This window comes from Typopeltis vanoorti, chromosome 1 (assembly GCF_054136105.1).
Source record: "Typopeltis vanoorti isolate ZY-2024b chromosome 1, IOZ_Tvanoo_1.0, whole genome shotgun sequence".
Lineage (NCBI taxonomy): Eukaryota > Metazoa > Arthropoda > Arachnida > Uropygi > Thelyphonidae > Typopeltis > Typopeltis vanoorti.
The window spans coordinates 86,693,183-86,718,780 of NC_143549.1; the positions used below are offsets into that span (position 1 = coordinate 86,693,183).

General features: G+C 33.5%; 1 protein-coding gene and 1 non-coding gene across 2 annotated transcripts in view; one reads left to right on the forward strand and one right to left on the reverse strand.

The window, feature by feature from the left end:
• LOC150110175 (uncharacterized) overlaps window positions 1-22,983 on the forward strand; it is a 525,668-nt gene extending 502,685 nt beyond the window's left edge. The window contains exons 22-23 of the mRNA XM_090391921.1: window positions 10,685-10,757; window positions 22,672-22,983. Coding sequence (XP_090248047.1) covers window positions 10,685-10,757; window positions 22,672-22,746 — 148 coding nt within the window. The 3' untranslated portion in view covers window positions 22,747-22,983. The remainder of the gene's footprint in view (window positions 1-10,684; window positions 10,758-22,671) is intronic.
• On the reverse strand, window positions 17,042-17,148 carry LOC150110176 (U6 spliceosomal RNA). The gene has a single exon (XR_016549088.1). It is a non-coding gene; the product is annotated as a U6 spliceosomal RNA (small nuclear RNA).
• Window positions 22,984-25,598: the final 2,615 nt, after the last annotated feature.

Consider the following 25,598-nt stretch of genomic DNA (forward strand, 5'->3'; position numbering starts at 1 on the left):
TGTGTGCTGTCACCTCTCCTTTTTAACATATACTCAGAAGCCATATTTCAAAAAATCTTAAAAGGAAGAGAGAAAGGGATTGATGTAAATTAGGCATGGGCAACCTTTCCTAGTTCAGGGGCCAAATTATCATTCTGTCTCGGAGTCAAGGGCCAGACCAAATTATTAAAGAAAATAAATTAATATTAAATGAATTAAAACAAGTTGCTACTTCATATTTCATTTATTTATAATATAATGCTTTTGTATAAAGCTCTACATAAATTTTATAATATAATGAACGACATTACAATTTAATGTGAAGATTGGCCTTGTACTTCAACTATGAGACTATCAATATTGACGTTAATATTACTTAAGGATAGTCGCATAGAATTTTCGAGGTTTTCGTCTGTTATTCTTGTCCGAATTTTTGATTTATTGTATTTCATCCTTGAAAAAACTGTTCACACATATATGTGCTGCTGAAAAGACAAATGATTTTTCTTGAAAAGGTGCATAAATTTGTATATTTTTCTTAATAAGTTCCATCTGTAAGTTTTCTGGCACATTATTTACATCAGCATCCATCGGATGAACAAATATAGTGAATATGGAGTCTTTGTTTTTGAAGTCGGCAAACTGTATCAAATTGCTCTATTAGTGTCTTCCATTGCCGCGCCGTGGGTAAGAGGTGCCTTTGTGCAAAACGTTTTCATTGTCCCCATAAAATAAGTTTGCATAAAAAATTTTTGCAAAAAATTTTACTTTGTTAAAAGTACAAAACACTTCATATGCATACATAAAAATAAATTTTATTTAACAATAGTAGAACATTGTAATCACTAGAATTCCTTAATAAGGAATTTTTAATAAAAAAAATTTCATAAATATTTATTTCGTTAATATATAAATGCAACAAAATATATATATATATATATATATATATATATATATATATATATATATATATATATAAACAAAAATTACTTTTATTTTAATATAGAAAGAAATATTATTACATAAGAAAGATAATTTGGAGATATGCTTTTAACTATATAACAATTGGGATAAATGTAGATTTATTTTACATATTTATCCGTCTTGCTTTAGCCACCACAAAAATTTTAATAATATCTTTAATGTCTAATGAATCCATAATATCATTTTTAATTGATAAATCTGTTAGCCGCTCTTCAGCCATTGTTGACCGCAAATAATTTTTTATTAGTTTCAGTTTTGAAAAACTTCTTTCTCCTGATGCTACGGATACATATTGGTAATGTTATATAAATACGCATTACAATCGCAGTATTCGGAAACATGTCGGTTAATTTATTTTCGTATATATAATTTAAAACATCCTGAGGAACCGACTCTTTTTTAATAAAACATTGCGAAGTTTTTAATTCCTCAAATAGTCATTCCATCAATATCGTGATTGTCGGAATCTTGATTGTCACTCAGTTTTAAGTGCAAATCTTCATCTTTCCAATCTTTTAATTTGTTAATGTCTCTTATAACTTTAAAGCCCTCGCTATGTTGTTTAAAGAGTATGAATCTTTCCGTGACTGCAGCTATTGTTGTGTCTAAAATCGCAAAGAAAAAATTTATTTAAAAATTCTGTTTAGGATCATGCGTTGTCTCATCTGATGCTTCGTAACGAAACATTTTTGTTTTTGTTTTTTGCGAATGCCTGGAAAAATAGGATTAATATTAAGATCGTTTGCTACTTCTTTTGCAGTTCTAATAATATTTTCAAAACATTGGTCTGTTTGGTGAGTATTTAATTTTTGTATAACATAATCAAGATTTTCTGTAATTTTCCTATACCAAATGTCGGATTTTTTGCATTATTTGCTTGCAACATTTACGAGACTTAAGATTTCATAACAAACACGAACAGAGCAAATAAATTTAAACGAATAAATCTTTGAAATTAAGTTGTTGTCTGCCTGAACTCTAGAATGAATGTCTTTAGTTTCATCTTCCGTAATATCAAAAAGAGCCTGGTAAATTTCCTTGATATTATTTATACGTAGCTTTATTGCTTCTATGCCTACTTTCCCACCTAGTAGCAGAAAGTGGTTTTAAATTTAAAACACAAATATGTTTCTTTAATAGAGCCTTGACAGATATTGAAAAATAATTATATAATTCCTGTATTACTCCTAAAAAATGTAGTTTCACAGGATATCTTAGCGGCATCATTAAGTACCAAATTTAATGAATGAGTAGCACACGGAATAAAAAAGCCCTTCAATTTATTTCAAGGACTTTTTTCTGCAGTCCATTATGTTTTCCTCGCATATTTGAACCGTTATCATAAGCTTGGCAGCTTAAATTCGAAATATTAATATTCAATAATTTTAAATAATTTTTTATAAACTGAAATAGTCCTTGCCTAGTGGTATCTTCTACAGATTGAAAACCCAAGAAATGTTTATTAATTTCTGCTATATTTGTATCTTTATTTTGATTAACAAATCTAATAACAATAGATTATTGTTCTGTGTGGCTTATATCCGGAGTAGTGTCAAGAATTAATGAATAATATTTTGCCTCTTTAACCATTTCTAAAATTTTTTTGTTTTATAGCTTCAGAAATTATACGGATGATTTCATTTTGTATTTTATCACCTAAATAATGAGCAATGTTCCTTTTTTGTGATGTTTGGATGTGATGCAAGTATTCTGCCATTATCGAATCAAATTTAGCGACAGTTTGTACTAACTTTAAAAAAATTGCCATTATCATTTTCAAAAAGTTTTTGTGAAGAACCTCTAAAAGCTATACACTGTCTTGATAAATATTGTGTTATGTAGATTAACCATTCTATAACAGACTGCCAATATTTTTTCTCAGTTTTTTATATACTTTGTTGTGTGCAATCAATAATGCATTTCTTAATCAAAGACATTTTAATTTCTCTATATTTTGAACAGTTTTTAATGTGTGTAGAACTTGTCTCATGTATTTTTAGCATATGACTACCAAATAATAACAGAAAACCGAATTTTGTGATTCTGAATAAACTAAATAATTTCGTAAAAGTTTTTCTCGCTAAAGTTTGATAATAGTATGAATCGGAAAACTTGCAGTCAGATTCATCTTTGGGAAATTCTTTATTAACTACTTGACGCAGGCAATGCTCAACTAAACAATCTCTAACTTTGGTAGTTATATGATTTGGCCGAGTGCCTGGATCATTAACATTAAAATTTAAAGTAAAATTTGAAGTTTTGGGTTTCACTGAATCAGAATTCAATATTTCTTCTGCTGCAACTTCTTCCTGACTGGAACTGCAACAGAAGTTGCAGTTCCAGTCAGGCCAGTTTCGTTTTCGCATGTAACATTTGTTTCTTCATAGTTATCTTGTGTCCTCTCTTTTTTCTGTAGTAGAGCTACAGAGGATTTGCTTCGTCAGAACTTTCTGTTCTTTGTTTTTTATGTAGTCCTGAAGTTAAAAATTTATTCAGCGATCTGGCCAATTTATGTTCAAGTTGTTCTCCTTGCAATTGTGTTTTCCTGGTTTGTGCACCAGATAACTTCTTTGGCTTTTTTCCCGACATCCACCGACATCTAGGAGTTAACATACTTGGTAAGACTTTAAAATAAGAAGAGCAGTAAAAGTTATCTGCCAAAATAAATAATTTCTGAAATTTCCCCTTAACTGACTATTATTTTTTAAGGTGAATGGCCCAAAACTGACTTCTTTTTTTATTACAGAATTTGATTTTTCAGCTGTTTTGAATAATAAATATGCTTACATTTTAGGTATTTTTTTTAAAATTAACATGTAGAGATATTAGCCACTGATTGATTTCTCAGTGATATTTATTTATTATTTTTTACATTCTGGTAATTGTGTAATAAGATAATTAACTAAAATGAAACAATTTAACTGATTTTCAAACTTAGCAAAAATATAATAGACGTACTTACCTTACGTGAATAATAATCCAAATTCACAAAAAATTTACTAAACAACACTAAACATATTTTATAAAACAAAAGGCAACTGCACTGTAACGTACAAAATGAAATGATGCAAAATACATCAAAAAGTATCAAGAAAGGGCCAACTGCAGTATGTGTAAAGTAGCACACTCAGGATTTAATAATGTGGGGTGTGTGTGGGGGGGGGGGGGGGGTGAGTTGAGTAGACAATTTGCGAATACACACTACGCATCGCATATGACCTATATCTCAGCATCTACAATGATCGCTAATTCATAAGTAGTATAGAAATAGAAGACACGACACAACATAAATAAATAAAAAAAAATTTAATTAGGAAAAGATTTTTAGAAAATTTTCTAGTGTTTTTTCCTTTTTCTTTGGGGGTGCCAGGGTCCCCTGACTCCTCCTCTTGGTGCGCCACTGGTGTAAACAAACCTAGATCATCTAAAGCAGGGGTTCTCGACCTTTTCCAGTGGCATACCACTATATTTAATTCAGGATATTAGATGTACCGGCAAGAAAATTTATTCTGGAAAAGCCTGATTTATTGGCCCCAAGGACAAAATAAGCATTTCTCTACAATACTAGTGATTTATTTAGTTATTTATTATTTTATTCAGATATTTATTGGAGAAATAGATACTCTTTGAATCTATTCAAAGGATTGTTGATTGTTCTGCAAAATACACAATTTTTAAAAATTAAAATAATAATGAGTGAATACATATACAAATTTTGACAAACACATTTTCCTCCTGATAATGGTACTCCAGTGCTCAAATAAACTTACAATTAGTACAATCTATAAATGTAACATATTTTTAATTACAGAACTCACATTCTTGTTTCAGTGTGAAGGTTGTGCTTGTTTAGCTCAACACAGCATCTTAATATCTGGTTTCAATTGACTTAATTTGAATCTTAAATCAGGTTCAACATTCAACTTATTTCTGTACTTGTTTTTGATATAAATGAGAGAAGAAACGCCACATTCTAAAAGGGTAAGTAGTTGCAAACACTAACAGAAAGTTTACAGCTTTTTCTGAGATCATTGGGTATTCATTTCTTCCTGCCAACCAGAAGTCTGTTAAATCCATCCTCTTGATTGTTTGCCTGAGACTTCCGTTGCAGGAAAGCTCGATCAGTTCATCTTTCTCGGAAGGAGTTAACATTTCTGGTAAGGTGTCATCAATAGAAAATGGCTCTCTATTCCAAAATTCTGAAGCCAGTTTTTCAGGGAAGTATTCCTTGAAATCTGTGATTAGACTCCCAAGATGCTTCTTTATATTCACTGGGGCCAGTTCACTATGAAGAAGAATTTCATTCTGAGTTAAGAAAGCATCCAACAATGGAAAGGAATGTGTTTCCAGTATTGATTTCTTTAATGATGAAGCCAAGTTTTTTCCTAAGAGCCACAGTTTTATCCTGTGCCAAGAATAAGGAAGTACGTGCACCCTGCAAGCTCATGTCCAGATAGTTGAGGTGGCAAAATAAATCTGCCAGGTAAGCCAACCGGGCAAGCCACAGTTTCAGTGAAATAATTCAAGTCTAAGTCTCAGGATTTGTCAGAGAGAAAAATCTGCACTTCTGACCGAAGTTCAAACAGACAGCTCAATACATTTCCCCTCGACAGCCACCTAACTTCGGTGTGAAGTAAAAGAGAATCGTGTTCAGCACCCATTTCATTGCACAAAATGGAAAATAGTCATGAATTCATAGTTCTAGACTTAATGAAGTTAACAATTCTCACACTTTCATTCAAAACTGTCTTCAGAGCAACAGGGATATTTCTTGCGGCTAAAGCCTCTCGATAAATGCTACAATGTGCAAATTTTGCTTGTGGAGCTACTTCTTTAATTATTCAATGAATAGTTTTCATTTTTTTTATAAATTTACCTATGTTTATTAATTTAAGTCGAGCTGCATCAGCCTGACGCGCCAATAAGTATGCGGGGTAGACTATCTGGTAAGGTGTCATAAGTATACGGGATTTTTAGCTATTATCCCTCAGCAGCGACCTGTATATATACGAGATAATTGGTTAAGAAGAAAATAATAGGTAAATTTATTTAAAAAATGAAAATTATTCAAGTTACATATGGGATATTACATCCCATATTGTTTCTTAGCCGAATAAGAAACTCAAAGAGTTTTGTGCCGAATATAGAAACTATATAAAGTTCGGCGATAAAGCGTAAGCAAATACCTGGATAGTGCAACACCTGACCATTTTGGTAAACTGAGGCAACTCATAGTAAGGGTGGAGCAAGCTCCGATCACTATTCTTGGTATTTACCCATAATGTGAACTTAGCTCCTAGGAGCTGTAAAGTTCATGTTGCCAAATTGAAGCCTTTGGCTCTTCATATAATTAGAAAATTATTCAATTATACAATAAAAATAACAGTCATTTAAAATTTATTTTTAAAAAAAATGTTATAAATGTTTATCGTGAAAACTAGAGGTTCAATTAAAATCACAATTTATTTTGGCTGGTAAATTTTACCGACCTTTTTATTTTAAAGTCTCACCAAATGCTTGCTGTCGAAAAAAAAATCAATTATGTTATAGTTTCTTACCTTTCAAATCTGAAGAATAATGTCACTGTTTCAGTCACAATCGCATATCCACAAAGGGCAAAGCACAGCGTAAAAATGAATTCACTGTCTATCTTAAATTAATAATTTCCAAAAAATATAATAAACAATCGAGAATATTTATACAATTTTCACTGAGTCGATGCTTCCTCTGTGAAATAAAATCTGTGGTAATATTGATAACGGTTTCACTTCAAACAAATTATAATAAAACTGGTGATGTATTGAATTAAAAATATTGTTAGATTATTAAGAATTCATAATAATTGACTGATTTTAAATTTCATTTTTATTGAATTAACTGTAATTTGTTAGTATATAATTGTGTTACTATATAATTGTGTAATTTATGTAGTACAATATAATTCAAGAATAAGAAAATTTATATATATTTTTTATTATTTCCCATGGTGAAATAAATGGGATTACAAATAAATATCAGCAATACTAAATTCATGGTTATAAGCAAGAAACACCAATTCTGATTCAGCACTTTCTTTAAATGGGAAACAAATAGAAAGAGTGACAAAATTTAAATATCTCAGATGCTAGTTAAGTGAAGAATGCAATCCAGAAATGGAAATAAAAGTTAGAATTGAAATGCCAAGAAAATAATTTCTCCTGATGAAACTGTGTAGCTGCAATTTAAATTTAGAGCTTAGAGCAGGGGTTCCCAACGTGGGCACCATGGCACCCGTCGACATTGTGTGTGCGCGCGCCGCTGTTCAACTGTGTGCCGTATAGTTTGAAATAATCACGCAACAATTCATGGCATGCTATATGACGCATGCGTTAATGACACATGACGAGTATCAAACGCATAACAATGTAAAGTAGACACGCATTCAAAGTTGTTCATTCCAGTTTAAGAACTGGAATATCATCATATTCTCCTAATTATGAAGCACTGGCCAATGAAATGCAATGGCAAAAATCACACTAACTTATATATATTTAAATTTTTATATAATGTAAACTTTTAAGTAATAAAACATTGATTATAATGTAAACTTTTAAGTAATAAAAACATTTGATTATAATGTAAACTTTGTATGTATTCATGTAACAAACGAATTCAAAAAATTTGCTTGAAAAAATAGATAGTGTCCGTTGCCCTACCGGTATTTTAAAATGTGCTCTAGGAAACAAAAAGGTTGGGAGCCCCTGGCTTAGAGTATGCATGGTTAAATGCTATATATGGTCTGTACTGCTGTACAGTACAGAAACTTAGACCTTGAATCCAATGAGATGTGGTTATACATATGAATGTTAAAAATCCCATGGACAGCAGAATCATCCAATCAAGAAATATTGGAACAAATGGGGGGAATCACATGAACTTTTAGATACCAAAAAAGAAGAAAAACTACATATCTTGGTTACTTAATTTATAATGAAACATATAAGATACTTCAATTGATTATAAAAGGGAAGATAAATGGAAGAGGAGGACAAGGAAGACGAAGAAAATCTTGACTGGCAGACATCAGAGAGTGGACTGGCATAAGCTCTGAAGAACTGTTCAGAGTGGCTGAGGATTGCTCAAAATTTGCCAAGGTGGTCGACTACCTCCGATAGGAGATGACACTGAAAAATGAAGAAGAATGTTTGAGTGTATTCCGAAGGAGAAAAGGCTAAATAAGCTAGGAGTAAAACAGATGGATGAAGAGATTATGTGTGAAATCTAGAAGAAAAAGAAACTGTAGAGGCCACAAAGATGAATGTTAGTAATGAACAATTGCATGAGGAGTGCAAGGAGCAGGCCAGGAAGTGACTCATTTGATGAGGGCAGCAACAAGTGGAGTATGAGAAGAAATTAGTTAATCAAGTGAAGGAAAAATCCTAGTGAGTTCTTTCTGTATCTGGCAAGTAGTAGAAAAATGACTATGAGAGGGTGGTTGCTAGTTGATGATGCAGATTAGTAACCAATGTTGAGGTATAGTTGAATTATTCAATGAATCAGTAAATTGATGATTTACATCCTTGTGAAGGCAACATCAGGAGAAGCTGGAGTATAAAATGTATGGCAAAGGAAAAGGAACTGATGATTATTGAAGAGGAAGTATATGAGGAATTAAATAAACTTGATGTAAATAAGACAGTAGGATTTGACAGTATTTCACCACTTGTCTTGAAGGAATGTCTTATGGAATTAATGGCACTTTTGGCACAACTATTAAACATGAGTTGTTTGGCAGTGTTAGTCCCAAAGGAATGAATGGTGGGAAAAATTATTCCACTTAACAAATAGGGGGGTTGGATTAAGACTAAGGCTACAAATTATAGGCCAATCTATGTGTCTAGAGGTTGTTGTTTAGGTATTAGAGAAGTTGGTGAGGACTAGGATTCAGAGATGAGTTGATAGTAGCTGTATGGTCAGTGATGATCAGCATGGGTTTGTTATGGGGAGGTCATGGTTTAGCAGTCTGCTTATGTATTACAAGGTGACAAATTCACTCGATAAATGATACATATACTGTCATCTACTTGGATTTTTCTAAGGCCTTTGATCGACTGCAACATGAAAGCTAGTATCTAAAATGAAACAGATGATTAGATAATAGACTTGTAAGTTGGATAGCTGATTGTCTGTCAGACAGTTATCAGCAGGAGTGGTGTTCCAAAAGAGGAAGGTCACAAGTGGAACATCACAGGGAACTGTTTTGGGACTGTTATTGGTTAACTTGTATGTTAATGAAATTGAGACTGGCTTAACTGGAGATGCCCAACTGTTTGCCAATGATGAAAAGTCACGAAGGGCTATGAGAAGCAGAGCAGACATTGTGGCCTTGTAGGAGGATATGAATAGACTATGTGAGTCAGCAGATGATTGGAGCTATCAGTTTAATGTTGCAGTGTGCAAGGTCTTGAAATTTGGTAGGCAATTATGGGATTCAGAGTGTACAATTAATGGAGAACTTTTGAAGGAGGTGGAGGAAATGAGAGATCTGGGAGTGATGGTGGACAGAGACTTGAAGCTTAGGGGATCATATTACTAAAATTGTAAGAACATCCCAACAGATTATGGCAATAATTTCTAGGACATTGACATTCAGATGCAAGGTGGTTATTGTTTCCTTGTATAATGTTTTGATTAGGCCATATGAACTATTGTACACAAATTTGGTTGCCTGGTTTTCGTGGGGGGGGGATGTATTGGAGAAGATGAAGATCCATAGAGGGTTTACTAAGTTAACGTTGGGTCTATGAAATGTCAGATAAGAGGGGGGGAGATTGGGCGAATGCAACTTACAGAGACTTGTGAATAGATGAAGAAAGGGGGGGGGGTTATGATGAGGCATATAAATTGATGAGGTGGATTGTTACCAGATTAATGTGGAGAAGATTTTTATAGAGTAGAGGGTGACAAGAGTAGAAGCTAGAGGCCATCAGTGGAAGCTGTATAAGGAGAATGTGAGCAGGGGAGTGGAAAGCAGGGTCTTTGCATGGAGAGTGATTGATGAGTGGAATGTATTATCTGAAAGTCTGGTTAGTGTGGAAACTGTCAATGGTTTCAAGGCATAGTTTGATGATCTTTTGTCATGAGAGAGAGAGTATAGACCTCTCTTATGATGAGTCCTTTGACTCTGTGAAAGTCAGATAATAATAATAACTTGGTGTTCTTGGATTCTGATCTAAGATGAATGTCCAGTCTGATTAAAGTAGCAAAATAAACAGAAACTGGGTGTTTGATAAGCTCCAGGCAGGGATAGAGATGATAATTTATCCTTAATAGGCTGTAAGAAAGCAGATAACTTCTTTGCTGATTTGAAGGTAGTATAGATTATATTTACAGAAAATGCTTGCTTGCTTGTCCAGAAATTTTTTATAAAGTAGAGTATGTGAATCCTTTTAACATCAGATTGCAGTCTGGCAGGAGGATAGTAATTACCAATTATTTTCTGGATTGTGCTTTCATTATATCCATTAAGTGATAGAGCAGATTGTTGTTTAAGTAATATTATTGTAATTGTGTCATTTTGGTAGCCATCTACTAAATCACATGTGACCAGTGGATTAGTTAATATCACTGCATAGTTGGTCAACAGAAGTGTAATGATTATAGCTATTAAATTTTGGTTTGGATAATACTTGATTGTATCTTCATCATGAAATGCACTCACGTGTATAATTATAATTTATAGGAAAGAAATAGACTTAGTCAGACCTGATGGTCGAGTTGTTAAAGGTTGTATTGTGGAGATGCAATCTAATGAAGTGAGTTGTTTCCAAAAATTTACTAATTTTATTTTATTATCTTATTATAACAATATTCTATAGTTCCAAGTTATTAAATTTAGACTTCTTTTATTTTACTTAGCTCTGCATATGTGTGATCTCTTGATTTAGTTACGGTATTTACAATGTTGTTAATGCTCCACTAATATTATTACATCAACAGAATATGTTGCTGTCTTAGTTACATAACATCATTAACATTAGATTTCATTTTATTGCTGACAAATGCAGTGAGATTTTGATTTTCTAAAAATGATATTCAAATCACACAAAAATGTGAGAATTGCAGAACACAAATAAGAATAGCTGTAGGAGTGAGTGAAAGTGAACAAAATACAAATGATTGGAGAGTAAATTAGAGGAAAAAAATAACATGAAAAAAAGTGGTGAGAAACAAGTTGGGTAGTGAATTAACAGTAATGAAAGAGATAGCAAGCTTCTGTTGATGATGATGCCTTCTTTGGGTGAAAAGAGATTGGTGTGAATCCCAATCATGAATTGAAGAATCTTTTTAAAGGCTTTTCCATTGAAAGTAAGTTAGACTGGCTCATATGAATATTGTTATGCATTTCCCTTCTGGAAATGCAGGTTTGTCATCCCATAAAACAGGCAAACCAGCTAGAAGAACATGTATAATTGACTGATGTAATATGTTGGTCTTGTGACCTTAATTGCTTTTGTTATTCCAAATAACAACAGTAACAGTGGGCCTACATGAAATTTTTCACAGTAAAAAGCATCAGGGCTGGAGAAATGTCTGGAAAAGAGTAGAAATAAGGCAGAGATATGAGTTAAGAGAATGGCAAGTATGCAAAAATAATAGAGGAAGAGTAAGAAGATATTGGGTGATGATTCCATGATCAGGGGGTATGTGTGATGAAGAATGATGAAGGCATGTGTGATGAAGAATGATGAAGGCATGTTTTCCTGCAGTGAAGGTTAAAGTTATTAGTGATAATGTTAGAATGTAACAGGATAAATTGAATGAATTGTTTATTTTTACCTGTAAGAATGATTGGAAAACTGACAAGTATAGAATAATGAAGAAATTGCTGAAACAGTAACGAAGGATGAGAGAGTTAGTTAAATTGAAAATGGTTGTGATTCAAAGGAGTATATCATTCCTCCTACATAAGGTCTGTAGGAGGGATGATATACAGTTTATAAATGTATGCAATGAATTTAATGACAAAAACAAGATATAAAAATGATGTCTTGCACTTAAATGGTGTTGGGCTTTTTCTGTATGAATATATCCTGTTCACAGAATATATTGCAAAATATTGAAAATAGCACAAAGGATCACAAATATTAAAGACTATACTGTCAAGTAGGGATTAGGAAGTTTTTATTCCTCTTTATTAGGCTTTGATATGACCACATTTGAACTACTATGTTTCTTGAAAATGAAAAGTGGGTGGAGAGAATTTAAAGACAGATGAACAAGATGGTTGGTGTCAAGGTGTTTTTATTATTATTATTTTTTTATTTTATTTTACTTTTTATTTTTAAGGATAGATTGAACGTTTGTAAATTACAAAGTTTGGTCAATAGGCAGAAAGAGAAGAGATGTTGGAAACATAAGAGGTTTTATGAGATACTTGCAGAAGAAATTTTTATTACATGACAAAAAAAATAGGTAAAGAGAAAGAGAGCAAGCGATCACTCCAAGAAGTTCGTGAGTGCAGTTAGCATGGATGTGATCAGTGAGGTAGGAGCACTTTGGCACTGCACTGGAGGAAATTACCAAGATCACCAAGGGAAGGATATTTTGAAATTTATCGCAATTTTCACTCTAAAAGGAGCTTAGCTATGAATTTGCCTAGGTTGCTAAAAAGTCTAACTGTACTGCTGAATGTGATGACTAGATTTTTTGCATGTGTGAGTTTTGTGATTGGGTTTCCATAGGTTTTTAGGAATGCTTTGTTGAATGGTTTAAGTAGAGGCATTATTAATGTACAGAAACCTCTCTAAAGTCCAAGGACTTATCACAGGAGGTCCAGGTTATCTGCACAATATCTGTGATACCTTTCCTTGAACCCATTGATTAACAGATTATTCACAATACTGAAAACCCATTCCACTCATTTAACACTTTCCAATGACAAATCTCTCCTTGCAGTCTTACTTACCATACTCAATTCCCAGGCATAATGCTTTGTTTTTGTCCCCTTCTGGCCAAATGAAAAATTTCCTTTGCATCAAGCCTACAAAATAATTTTAGAAACTTAGTTTCTATCATATCCATTCTTTTTGCCTATCAGCAAACTTCTGAAATATTCAAATTCTCAATCTATCATTATGGGGAGCATTCCACAAAACACTCGTCTTGGTTGCTTGCCTCTAGATCCTCTCCTCTATTTCTCATCCTGAAGAAACCTAAATGGCCAGACATGCACACAGTAATTCAAATGTAGCCATATCAAAGTCTTATAAAGAAGTATGATAACTTCCTTATCTATGCTTATTAGTATGTTCCTCAATAACCAGATAACCCAGTGGCTACCATGGCCACTTTTGCTGTATGTCATTTGATTAGTTTCCTGTACTATAGTTCCATCAGTATGGTACACAGATTGTAATATTTTGATCCCTAAACGTATAGATTGACATCTTTCCTCATTAAACTGTCTGTCTATTTAAATATCATTCTAGTGGTCTGCATTATTTTGATTAACTATTACACCATCCAATTTTGCATCATCAGCAAACAATTCAATGTTTTCCTTCAAATCATTTCTTATATCATCGATGTACAGATTAAATAGCAGTTATTCAAATATAGAGCCTTGCAGCTCACCAACAGTCACCTGGATTCTTCTTCTCCATATTCTACTCTTTTGTATCTGCCCAACATCCATCCTAGTATCCATATCACTTCATATCCATCTTCATATCCATCCTCATTTGCTTCTTATGTAACAAAGTTCCATGCACTATCCTTTCAGATGCCTTTGAAAAATTCAGCCCTATAATCATGTAGTCATTCTCTTTATCTAATTTAACTATCACTTTATTATAAAAAGTGAGTCATTTACCTACCCTTCACAAAGCCGTACTGCCCCTGATTGAAAATCATGTTCCTATCCATCCATTCTTGAATTCTGCCTTTGACCAACTTTTCCAATACTTTTATCACCATTCCCATATACTGATTGGAATATTTTTTGCTACCTAAGTATTGGAGCCTCCATTAAACAATGGAACTATTTTGCACTTTTTCCTCTTCCTTGGGACTTCACCAGAGCTTAAATTAAACAGCTAAACAATATACACACACTAGGGGGGAGCCCCTCCCGCTAGTGTGTATATATTTATATATTGATGTCTGATAAAGATGGGGCTTTCCCAGATTTTTGATAAGGAGAACATTCATTCTGGTTCAGGTTAGGTCGATGAAGAAAGCCTCCAGCACTCTCTGTAAATAAATGCTCAAACCTGAAGTGTCATCAATGGAGTAAGCATGTTTCGGACTATATGATTCTGTGGTCAGTTCAGTTCCATCTTGCTCAAGTACAGAATTCTAAGTCTTTTTTTTTTTTTTATTAATTATGTAGGACTTGTTTTCTTGCAGTCTTTTCTTTACAGAATTTCGAGTGTCCAGTTTGCCCAAAATAGGAAAAATGGCAATCACAAGGAACTTGGTAGATACCAAGGGTAGAGGGAAACCATGAGAAAAGTTTGAACAGAGTAAACATAGGTACTAGGCTATATTTCATTGTGTCCTAACCTGAATTGGAATGACTGCCTCTCCTTATCAGAAATTTGAGGAAAACTCTCATCCTTATCAATATGAATATTTTTTTTTTAATATATATATTTATTACTACATTTCACATATCGCGTTGTTCTCTTATAGCATCCCACAGCTCTTACTACTTTTAAATAATCCATTGTTAATGTTCTATCTTGTATTATTAGCCTTCTTGCCCCCCCCCCCCCTCTAAACACACACACACACACACACACACATGAGGCCACAAAGCCTATATCAAATAAATGTCACTTGTGAGTTAACTTGAAGTGAAATAATTCTTTGGAATTTCTTTTGACATGGTCAGCTAATTTTTTCTCATATATTAATAATACTGCTCATCCATCCAACTCCTACCTAATTTATCCTCCTAACATTGGATATACAGTCTTATATTGCTTCTTTCAGATACCTCCACCCATCTCCCATGCACTGTTAAATAAACTTCATTTACAGATTCTTATGCCATGGCTCTATGTCAGGCTACTTCCTTGTCATAATTACCCTGATTTTCCTATCCTATCACTTGGTCTCCTCATGTTTGAGGACTCGTGACCCTAGCCACATAATGTCTCTCCATTTTTTCTGTCTTTTTTTTGCACCAGTGGGCAACTCCAAAGTAAGTCCAGTGATCTTTTTAATCTGGTCCAACCATCTTGACCTTGGACATCCTCTTTTTCTTTGTCCCTCCACTTTGCACTGGATGATAAGTTTTTCCAGGTTGTCATTTTCACATCTTGAAATTGACTGAAATATTTGAGAATTCTTTCAATTACAATTTCACATAGCTGCCTCTTGATTTTTAGCTGACTTATTATACTTTCATTACACCTTTTGTCCATCTAGGAGACTCTCAACATCCCTCTCTAGCACCACATCTCAGAGCTATTTATGTTGCCCATATCTTTTTACCTGAGTATTCAAATTCAGCACCCTTAATGAAATTCAAAAATACCAAACTATTGACCAGTCTTGATTTAGTGGTGAGAGAAATGTTTCTGTCTTTCCAAAATTTTTTTTGGCAACGTTGACTTTATAATTTCCAGTAAATTATTTTGGTTTTACTGACTATTTAGAAAGGAAACAAAAAATACAAAACAAACATAGGTAAATTTGAAGATACATGTAATCAAAATGGTCACAGACTGCACGATTTTGTCATTTATAATAATATGAGAATAATGAATTCTGTGTTTAAACACAAAGAAATCCATAAATATACTTGGTCAGCCAGAGGATAGAAATCAGTAATTGTATTGCAAATTTTAAATTAGCAGAGTTAATTTTAGGCAATAGAGCATATCAAGGCTTTGAATTAAACTCTGATCATTATATGGTATCAGCAAAAATTCAATTTAAACCAAAGTTTCTAAAGATACATAAAATTGAAAATTCTCATCAACTGAGTTACAAAATTACAGGATCCCCTTGTTAGACAACAATATCAAAAATGCACAAACTTAAAAACAGAAACCACACATGAATCACATAGAAGAGGAATGGGAAAATTTGAAACAAATTCTCACAAAAGCAGCAACAGAAAGTTTGGGAAAAAAGCACAAATGGATTAAAAAAAGAGAACTACGAGACTGGAACAAAGAAATAGAAAATATAATAAAAACAAAAAAGGACAGTTACCAGAAGTGGCTAAATTCCAAAACAATAGAAGCAGAAATAGAGTATAAAAGAAACAGTGCAATTGCAAAACGAGAAGTAAGGAAAAAACATAGAGAGAGAGACAGAACAATTTCATAACAGAACTAGAAAAGGATATATTTAAGATATAATTATACTTGTTTTAGTATGAAATATCTGTACCTTAATAATTAAAAGTTATTACTATGGTCTTACGTGTTCCTTTAATAATTATACTATGACCCAGGTAGCTCTTAAAAATAAGAATACAAACAATAGATTTAGACAAATGGGTGACCTATTTCCAAAATCTCTGGACAGATGAGAACAATGAATAAAATTTTATAAAACAAAGAATGACCTAACAGAAAATATCACAATGCTAAAAATTAAAAATACAACAAAGAACATGAAAAATAGGAAAACACCAGGAGAAGACAACATCAATATAGAGCTATACAAAATGCAGGTGAAAAATTTAATGAAAGACTTCTGAAATTTTTTTTAATATGGTTTTATTATTACGTGACCCTCCAGGGAGTTCAAGGACTCATTGAGGGAGGGCACCTACTCTATAACTCTGTCTCCACCAACTGCAACTACCTTCGCCATTATAACAGCATCATCTACCATGACCACCACCACTAGTATTTTCACAGACAATCATGAACATCCATGCTCACAGCGGGATTTGAACCTGCAGTCTTTTGGCTGAAGAGCGGATACGCTAACCACTCAGCCAACTAGGCCAGCAAAATAATTAAGACAAAGAAAATTGAATTCTATCGAAGCAGATTTGAACCATCGACCTATGCTTTGCTGAATTTTTAACTACAGTCTACCACTCTGCCAACTGAGCTACCGATTGAGATATAAAAATGTGGAACGCTTCCCAATTTTGTGTGTCATCCTTGCGCAAGAGCCATGCTAATCTTCTCTGTATCGTTCCAATTTTAGTATATGTACTGCCGAAGCAAGTACAAGTTTGGATGTCTGGAAAATCTCCTAACTCTTGGAAAAAAGCGTTGGTTATCCCAATCTATAAAAAAAATGAAATAAAGACAATTGCAATAACTATAGGGGAATTAATCTGCTAAGTACAGAATATCAAATATATGCAGGAATATTAAAAGAGAAGCTAAGCAGTGTTGTAGAGGACAAACTACTAGAAGAACAAAACAGTTTCTGATAAGGCTGATCCTGCATAGATCCAATTTTTAATCTAAAATTATTAATAGAAAAGAGAAGAGAATTTCAAAAAGAAACACACATGGTCTTTATTGATTATGAAAAAGCCTTTGACAAAAATATTTTTGACAAAATATATATATTTTGACATGATATATACCAACCCTGCCTAAAACTCTTCCCTGTTATTCCTTATACTTCTGGCATTAGTATATATAAACTGCAGCATTCCCTCAGGTCCACAACTACCTTTAAAACTGGTATCGATTATTGCATTCAATTTTAACAATTTAGAGAGAGAATGTATTCCATATCTATTAGGTTTTTTTCACATTTCACTTGCGTGATAGGTATCTGAACATACACCTGCAATCCTTTCCCCAGTTTCTCTAGTTTCTATGACTTTGCACTTCCACACTCTCAGTGAGCAATGCTTCTTGAGACACCTAACTTCATATCCTTTTAAGTGCAATCCATCAACATTATATGAGTCTTTCTGTCTATCAAATTCAGTCCATAGGCCTACAAAATACACCTTATTCCTTCTGCACAACCTATGCATTGACTCATTTGCAATCATTGCCTTCCTCAACTCACCTCTGTCTACTGTGGCAGTACACTCACAATCTTTACTCTGCCAGTCTTCATTTTTGCTTCTTCCAATAGCTTTCATACCTTCTCTCATACAATATTTTCCATCTTACACATCATTTGTGCCACAGAAACAAGATTTAGTCACACTCTCATTAATACTCCTCCTGTAATCCTAGTATTTATAAAAATTTTTAATCTTGCTCTCCTTCTCTTTGTACATTCTTGTTTCCTTCCAGCTCAGGTCTACCATCTGATGTTTCTGCAATTGTTCAATCTTGCCCTTTGTTCTATTTTCTGTGCTAATTAAAGAATAACAAGGAAGCTATTAGAGGCACTACCTCAAATGTGAGAATAATATTTAATGGTTAGATAGAATTTTGATTTGTATACAGGCACTACTTGTTCAGAGGTAAAGCAATGGCTACAGTAAAAATGAAAACTTAATTTCTTTTATAATGAGCAGGTGATTAATGTAAGTATCTTCTTAGGCATTTCTGTGGAGTCAGACTAATCGCAAAAAGCCTTTAATGACCGTTATTCACACAGTACCCATCATACTTCTTGAATTCATCCACCAATGAAGAACTTACAACTGCCTCTAATAGCCTATTCTACCCCATTCACCACTCTCTAAGCAAAAAATCTAATCTGTCCTCATAGCCTTGTTAACTATACTTTTTTATATAATTTCCAGAGGTGACCCTTCTTTCTCTCTCACTTATTACAAAATATCGAAAAAATTATCTTCTGTGTCTAACCTATAAAATCCCTTTAATAACTTATATATTTCTATCATATCCTTTCTTTTTTTGCCTAATGACTATCTTTGTAACTCACAAACCTTCAGCTATTCTCATAGGAAGAGGACAGCTGAAGTACAAATTAAATAGCAGCAGTCCAAATCCAGAGCCCTGTATTCAATTTCCTTATATTCTACTCATTGATGTCATGTCTGTCCATGTATATGTCCTTATACATATTATCAAATTCATATCTTTCCCTATTTACTCCAATTTATATCAAGTTTCATGTGATATCGTGAAAATGTTTTTATGAAGTCCAGCAAGCAGTATCACTGTGTAGTCATTTCCTTAATCCAGCTCAGTCATCACTTTATTATAGAGAGCAAGTTACTAAAGCAAGACTTACCTTCACAGAACCATGCTGCCTCCTATATATTATTTCAGAAGTTCCCCAAACTTTCTTGGTTCACAATGCCCTTAGTGTTTCAGTAATTTTTTCACAGCACCCTTAGGCAAAAAGAAATACCAACAGTTCCATTTATAAAGTTGTTAGGTTCAAACTACTTAAGTTTGAACCTAACAACTTAATAGCTGTTTAGTAGAACAGTGGTTCCTAAGCTGCACACTGCTTTGACCCAGTGCCTAGATTGGAACCACTGGATTATTATAATCCTTTCTACCCTTTTCCGAATTTTGCTTTTTACTAACTTCTCTAATACCTTAACCACTACTCCTGGGATAGTGATTTGCTGCTCCTTGTCTTGGACCTCTTTAATGCAATAGCAGAACTATTTTGATCTCTTTAATTTGATGAAATTAAACACCTTGGTCAGCTCCTCAGACCAAAGTGTTTATTTTAATCTTCCATGGCTGTATTTGCATTAAGGATATTTGCAATATCCTAAGTCCATCCATTTCATCTACCTTTGTTTTCACATTAGTCAATGTCACATCTGGTACTGCAGTATTTCCACCCAGATGGTTCATCCTTGCAAAATGATGACTCAGTAACACAACTATAATAAATTTAGTTTAATCCTTTATCCCAGTGAGAGCAAACAAAGTTTGTACCTGAAAATATCTTCAGGACTGAATATAGTGTTGTACTATCTTACCTGGGTAAGTAGTGCAATACCAAGGCAACTCGCAGCAAAGGTGGAGCAAGCACCAACACTCCTATCCCAGTATCTCCCATAATGCAAAACACATCTCCTTGTGGATATGTACACTGTTATGCATTAAGGGATTGGCCACTACTTTAAGGATTAAACTAAATTTATTATAGTCTAACCTAGTGAAAAATAAACTTTAAACATCTTTCTCTAAATCCAGAGTAATTTAAAAACAAGGTGGCAAACCTTTTGGCAACTCCTATAAGTAAAGATGACCTTGCTACTGCTTCTGCCTGGTATCTCCAACTCTAGGCCTGGCTCCCACTGAAGAGACCTCAATAAAGGTCGAAACTAGTCTGGGTAGTGGCCAATTCCTTAATGCATAACAGTATACATATCCACAAGGAGATGTGTTTTGCATTATGGGAGATACTGGGATAGGAGTGTTGGTAGCTTGCTACACCTTTGCTACAAGTTGCCTTGGTGTTGTGCTACTTACCCAGGTAAAATAGTACAGCACTATATTCAGTCCTGAAGATATTTTCAGGCACAAACTTTGTTTGCTCTTACTGGGATAAAGGATTAAACTAAATTTATTATAGTCTAACCTAGTGAAAAATAAACTTTCAACAGTAACACAACTATTTCATCTGCTTCTGTTAATTCTTGTTCTGTTTTTGTCCCGCTTCTGATCTATTACATAAATCAGCACTTGTTAAAGTTATCCTTCTATGTTTATCTTCCTTTTACTGACCACAGTGATAGAACTCTTTGGAATTTTTCTTTGGCCTACTCAGCTATCTTTTCTCATAATCTGCTTTTGCTTTTCTTACCATACTAGTCATCTTTTTTCCTGTCCTCCTGAATCTCTGTTATACATTCTGACACTGCTTTCTTCAAAACCTCTCAATCCATACATTGCTAACATCCTTTCCTTGTAGATTTTTATACCATAGCACTACTCCAAGCTGCCTTCTCAGTTCATCATAATCACCTACTTTGTAATTCCCAATGATCTGATTTGTGGCAATATGTCCATTCTGGTTACTGACAAATTATCTGATGTTGTCTCAGATCTAGCACTCTTAAACCCCCCCAATCCACTTGATTTCATTCTGACTCAAGTAATTATCTCTTTGCAGCTGTAAAAATTCTGTTTCATTTCTATGGCCATTTCTTGTCTGGATCTCTTTAATTTAAGTTCCTTTTAATAATTACTCATCCTACACTAATTGACTATGCATGTCATCCCCATTTTCCTAGCTCCTTGACATATATCCATCCTGTTGGTCTCTGTCTCTTCCTGTTCTCCTGCTGAACTCCTTGTTTTGCTCTGCTATCATTAACAAAAATCCCTCTCCATATCTGTTCTCTCTATCCTTTCTGAAAATACTATATCCATTTCATTCTATCCCTATATCATTCTTCATCAATCAGATCCCACCTATAACATTTGGCTAAGTTCAACTAACCCATGGCAAAAACTTCTTTCCCCCATTTTAGATTCTTCTGACATTAGCATGCATAAACTGCAGTATACCTTTCAGTCTGCTACTCCTTGCATCTTGTGGACTATTCCACTTAAATTCAGAACCTGAGGAGCTACTACATTCAGTATCATTTGATCATTATTGAACTCACATCTCAAAGCTATCACTGTAATATTTCCACCTGAATGGTTCATCCTTGCAAAATGATTACTCAGTAACATAATAACTGTTTCATCTGCTTCTGTTAGTTAGCTCTGCTTCCTTCTCCAGCTTACCTGATCCTGGACTTGTAAACTTTCACTGAACAGTTTTTTTTTTCTTAAGACACTTGACTCAAAATCCATTCATATGCAAACCTCATCCTTTTATAAGTCCTTTTTCCCAACACAACTTACAAATTGACTTATATGCAGTCACGGCTCTTCTTCTCAACTCATCATATAATAGAAGCAGACTCACAATCTTCACTCTCTCACTCTTCTCATTCATTTATGCCTGCAACTCTTTTATCTTCTTGTATTTGTCACCTTCCAGATCATTTGACCTTCCAAAATAATCATCTTTCATTTTTTTTTCTCTGCATCACTAATGTGCTTAATGTTTGTCCCAGAGAAACATGATTTCACAATATCAAGTATGCCTCTATTATGAAGTACATACAAAACTCTCTCCTTACACTCACTAACTCTTTTGCTCTTTTCTTTTCTCTCACACCTCTCCCTTTTGCTTCTTTGCCATACCACTCAGGCATTTCTCCATATGTAGTTTTGAAGGACTCTATGTAATCACACAATCTCTCTTGTTATCATTTCATCATTTTCCTCATCTTCCACCACTTGGTATGTTTTCACCCTTTAATGACATTCTTACATACCTTTTCCTACCTTTTATAATTCAGCTCTCTACTGTCATAAATCTTACTCTCTCCATCCTTCTTGCACTTGCTCTTAAAACACTTCCTAAACATGTGCTTATAGTCACACTCTGCTTTCAAAAATCATTCACCTGTTACAGTGCAATTCAGAGATATAGATTTGGCATTTCATCAACTGCTATTGATGAAGTGCTGAATCTGTATATCTCTTCATGCATACAAAACAAACTGCTCTGGTAGAACACATTTTGATGAACTTACTGAAATTTTTAACCAAATTTCCACTTATGATGAACAGTTTGTATTACTGTTTTACATAATGCAGTATTATATATATAGGAAAGGATTTTATGAGACATGATGTGTATTTATAAACAAAAAAAAAAGTGTTCACATTAGTGAAAATGGTGAAAAATAATTCTTACTAGATTATCTTTCATGGTCTTATTAAAATACTGTTATTTAAATTTTATTTCCTTAAAATGTTTTTTTTTTAATTTAAGGGTCAGAAAGGCAAAAGATCAGTACGATCCAGAAAAAAGATATTCATGCCAAATTGGTGGGGTAAAAATGATTGATGTGAAATTGATGTATTATGCACAAAAGAGAGGAAAATATTTCATTGTAAAAATCATATATTTTCAGTAAAACAAACTGTTAAATTGTACAACTTTAGTTTTTAAGATATATTAAGATTGAAAACATATTTATAATTGTTATATTGAGTGTTTTGTTCTTTAAAATAAAGATATATTTATGGTTCATGATTCTTATTTTTTTTCTCTAAATGTTTCATTTTATTGTACACAAACTAAAGTGAGCACTAGGTAACAAGAGTAGATATGCATACTGTATACCTGGCTTATTTCATGTTCTTAACTTAAAATATCCTCTGCACAAAGGCTTGCTTGCTGACAAATTCATACAATCGAACAATTGAAAGTCAGTATTCTGCTCCCTTGTTCGCACCCTTCTTATACAACTTCCAGGAATGACCTCTTGTTCTCTTCTCCCATGATCTCCCACCATTTGATGAAAAATCTCTTCAACATTGACCCTATAACAACCACTTAGCAACTTGTATGTCTCTATTATCACCACTCTTCCTTCTATCCACTAGACCAGTACTTCCCAAACTGGGCCGCAGCCCCCTTAGGGGCCCATAGATTTTGTTGAGGGGGCGTGAAATAATGAAAACAAATCGAAAATGTTTTAAAATTAAGTAGATTTTTTTATCTTAAAAGATAAAAAAATCTACTTAATAGAAAATTAGTATTTAATTTTTATTATTTATCATTATATCTTTTTTATATTTTAATGGGGAAAAAATCACACATTCGTGCGGGTTCACAAATTTTTCTTCCTGTGTATTGCAGCACTTAATGAATATTAGTAAATATATGCTTATTCATATAAGTTTCATTTCAAAGCAGAAATCTAAGAATTGCAGTTTCAAATATTTCACCTGATATTGACTTTTTGTATAGCAGTATTGAAACACATCCATCACATTAAATTGTTATTAAACTTTTTATGTTTTTAATTATTTCTTTATTACTAGTCGTTTTATGTTTTCATGTGCTTGTACTGCAAATTATCTATACAATATATCTATCTATATGAAAATATAAGATAACATGTCATGTTAAATGTGTATGTAAGATGCTAAAAATGTAATATTTGCATTTGATTTTTGCAATATTCGCTGTGTATGTTTTGTATTGAATATAAATACAATAAATATTATATTAATATATGTCTATATTACGAATTTTTTTCGAGGGGGGGCTGTGAAATATTTTAATTTTTCCAAAGGGGGCCCTGACATCCAGAAGTTTGGGAAGCACTGCACTAGACTGTAAATTGCATCTTCGTAACCTTTCCTCATATTCAACATTCCAGAAATCAGAAACTACCTTAGTCAGTTGCCTCTGGACCCTTTCCAACATTTCTTCATCCCTTTTGAAAACCAAGCGACCAAATCTGTGCACACTAGCCCATGTGTGGCCTAATCAGAGCCTTATACAACGGAACAAGGATCTCCTTACTTCTGCAAGACAGTGTCCTCTAAATTTTAGATCCTTATCCACCATCATCCCAGATCTCTTATTTCTTCCCCAACAATATATATCCTATAAATTAAAGATACCAAGAAATTATATACTTAGTTTAATCCCTTATCCAAGTGTAAGCAAACAAAGTTTGTGGCTTTTTTTTTTTGCACAAAGTTTGGTATCTTTAATTTATAGTATAACCAAGTGAAAAAAAACTTCAAATATATATCCCCATCAAGTGTAAATTCTACATCCCATCTTTGTTTCCCAAATTTTAAAACCTTACATTTTGCAACATTAACTGCTATCTCCACTCTCGTGCCCATTCACTCATTCTATTCAAGCCTTCTTTTAAAGTCACAACATCTACTCTATTCCTCTTAATTCATCCCAACTTTGTGTCATCTGCAAACTGTATATCCCATCCAAATCTTTCCCAATATTAAAATACAAGGCTCTCGCTGACCTGAGAGCCTTGTAAAGTGAAATAATTTCATCAGTGTGTGTGTGTGTGTGTGTTTAACATCCAAGTGAGCTTTTGTGCTATTTTTTGTCCACTTTATGCATTATTCCTGATTTTTTGACCATTATCCCCAAATTCCTAGTTTCATCACTTTCTTGTAGTAGAGCAGTCCCATCATTGAAATACACAGCTTATAATTATTTCAGCTCATGATACGATAATGGTTATCCTTCAACAATCCATTTAAATCATTCTGTAGGATCTCTTGTGTGACTTTTATTTACAAGTCTTCATATCTGTCTTGGAATAGTGATATTCACTGGTTGGAAAGAGTTTGGTTCAAGTCCCATCTAGGATGTATGGCTACCTCACGGTGAGTTAGCCATTCTCAGAAGGAGATGATTATTTTTGTCCTCACAGAAACTAGTTTTTCATGCAAACCAGCCTGCAAAATACAGTTACTAGATGCAATATATTGCCTTCACAGCCTATTTTAGCTATAATTGTAAACAACTGCAACTTTTATTTTCTATTGCCTTGCCAGTTTAACATCATCAGCAAATATCTGGGTATTGTCCCAGACCATAGAGAATGAGACTTACATCCATGCTGTTGAACCTTGCAGCCAAGCCAACTAACTAATACTAACTAATTGATCCTGACTGAGTGAATGACTGCTAGATTCTACTCTCTTCCACGAGTCACACTGCAAGGCAAACGGAGCAGCAGTGTGACTCTGCATCTGACCTATAAAACCACTTTAGGTAATATATATTATCCTGTTCCATCTTTTCTAACAACCAACTTCTATAAAATCAAATCATCTCCACTATTAGTAAAGAATAAATTTAAACAGGGGTGCTTAAGGGTCAAAGCTGTATAACTGAGAGGAGACTTCCACATATCCTTTAAA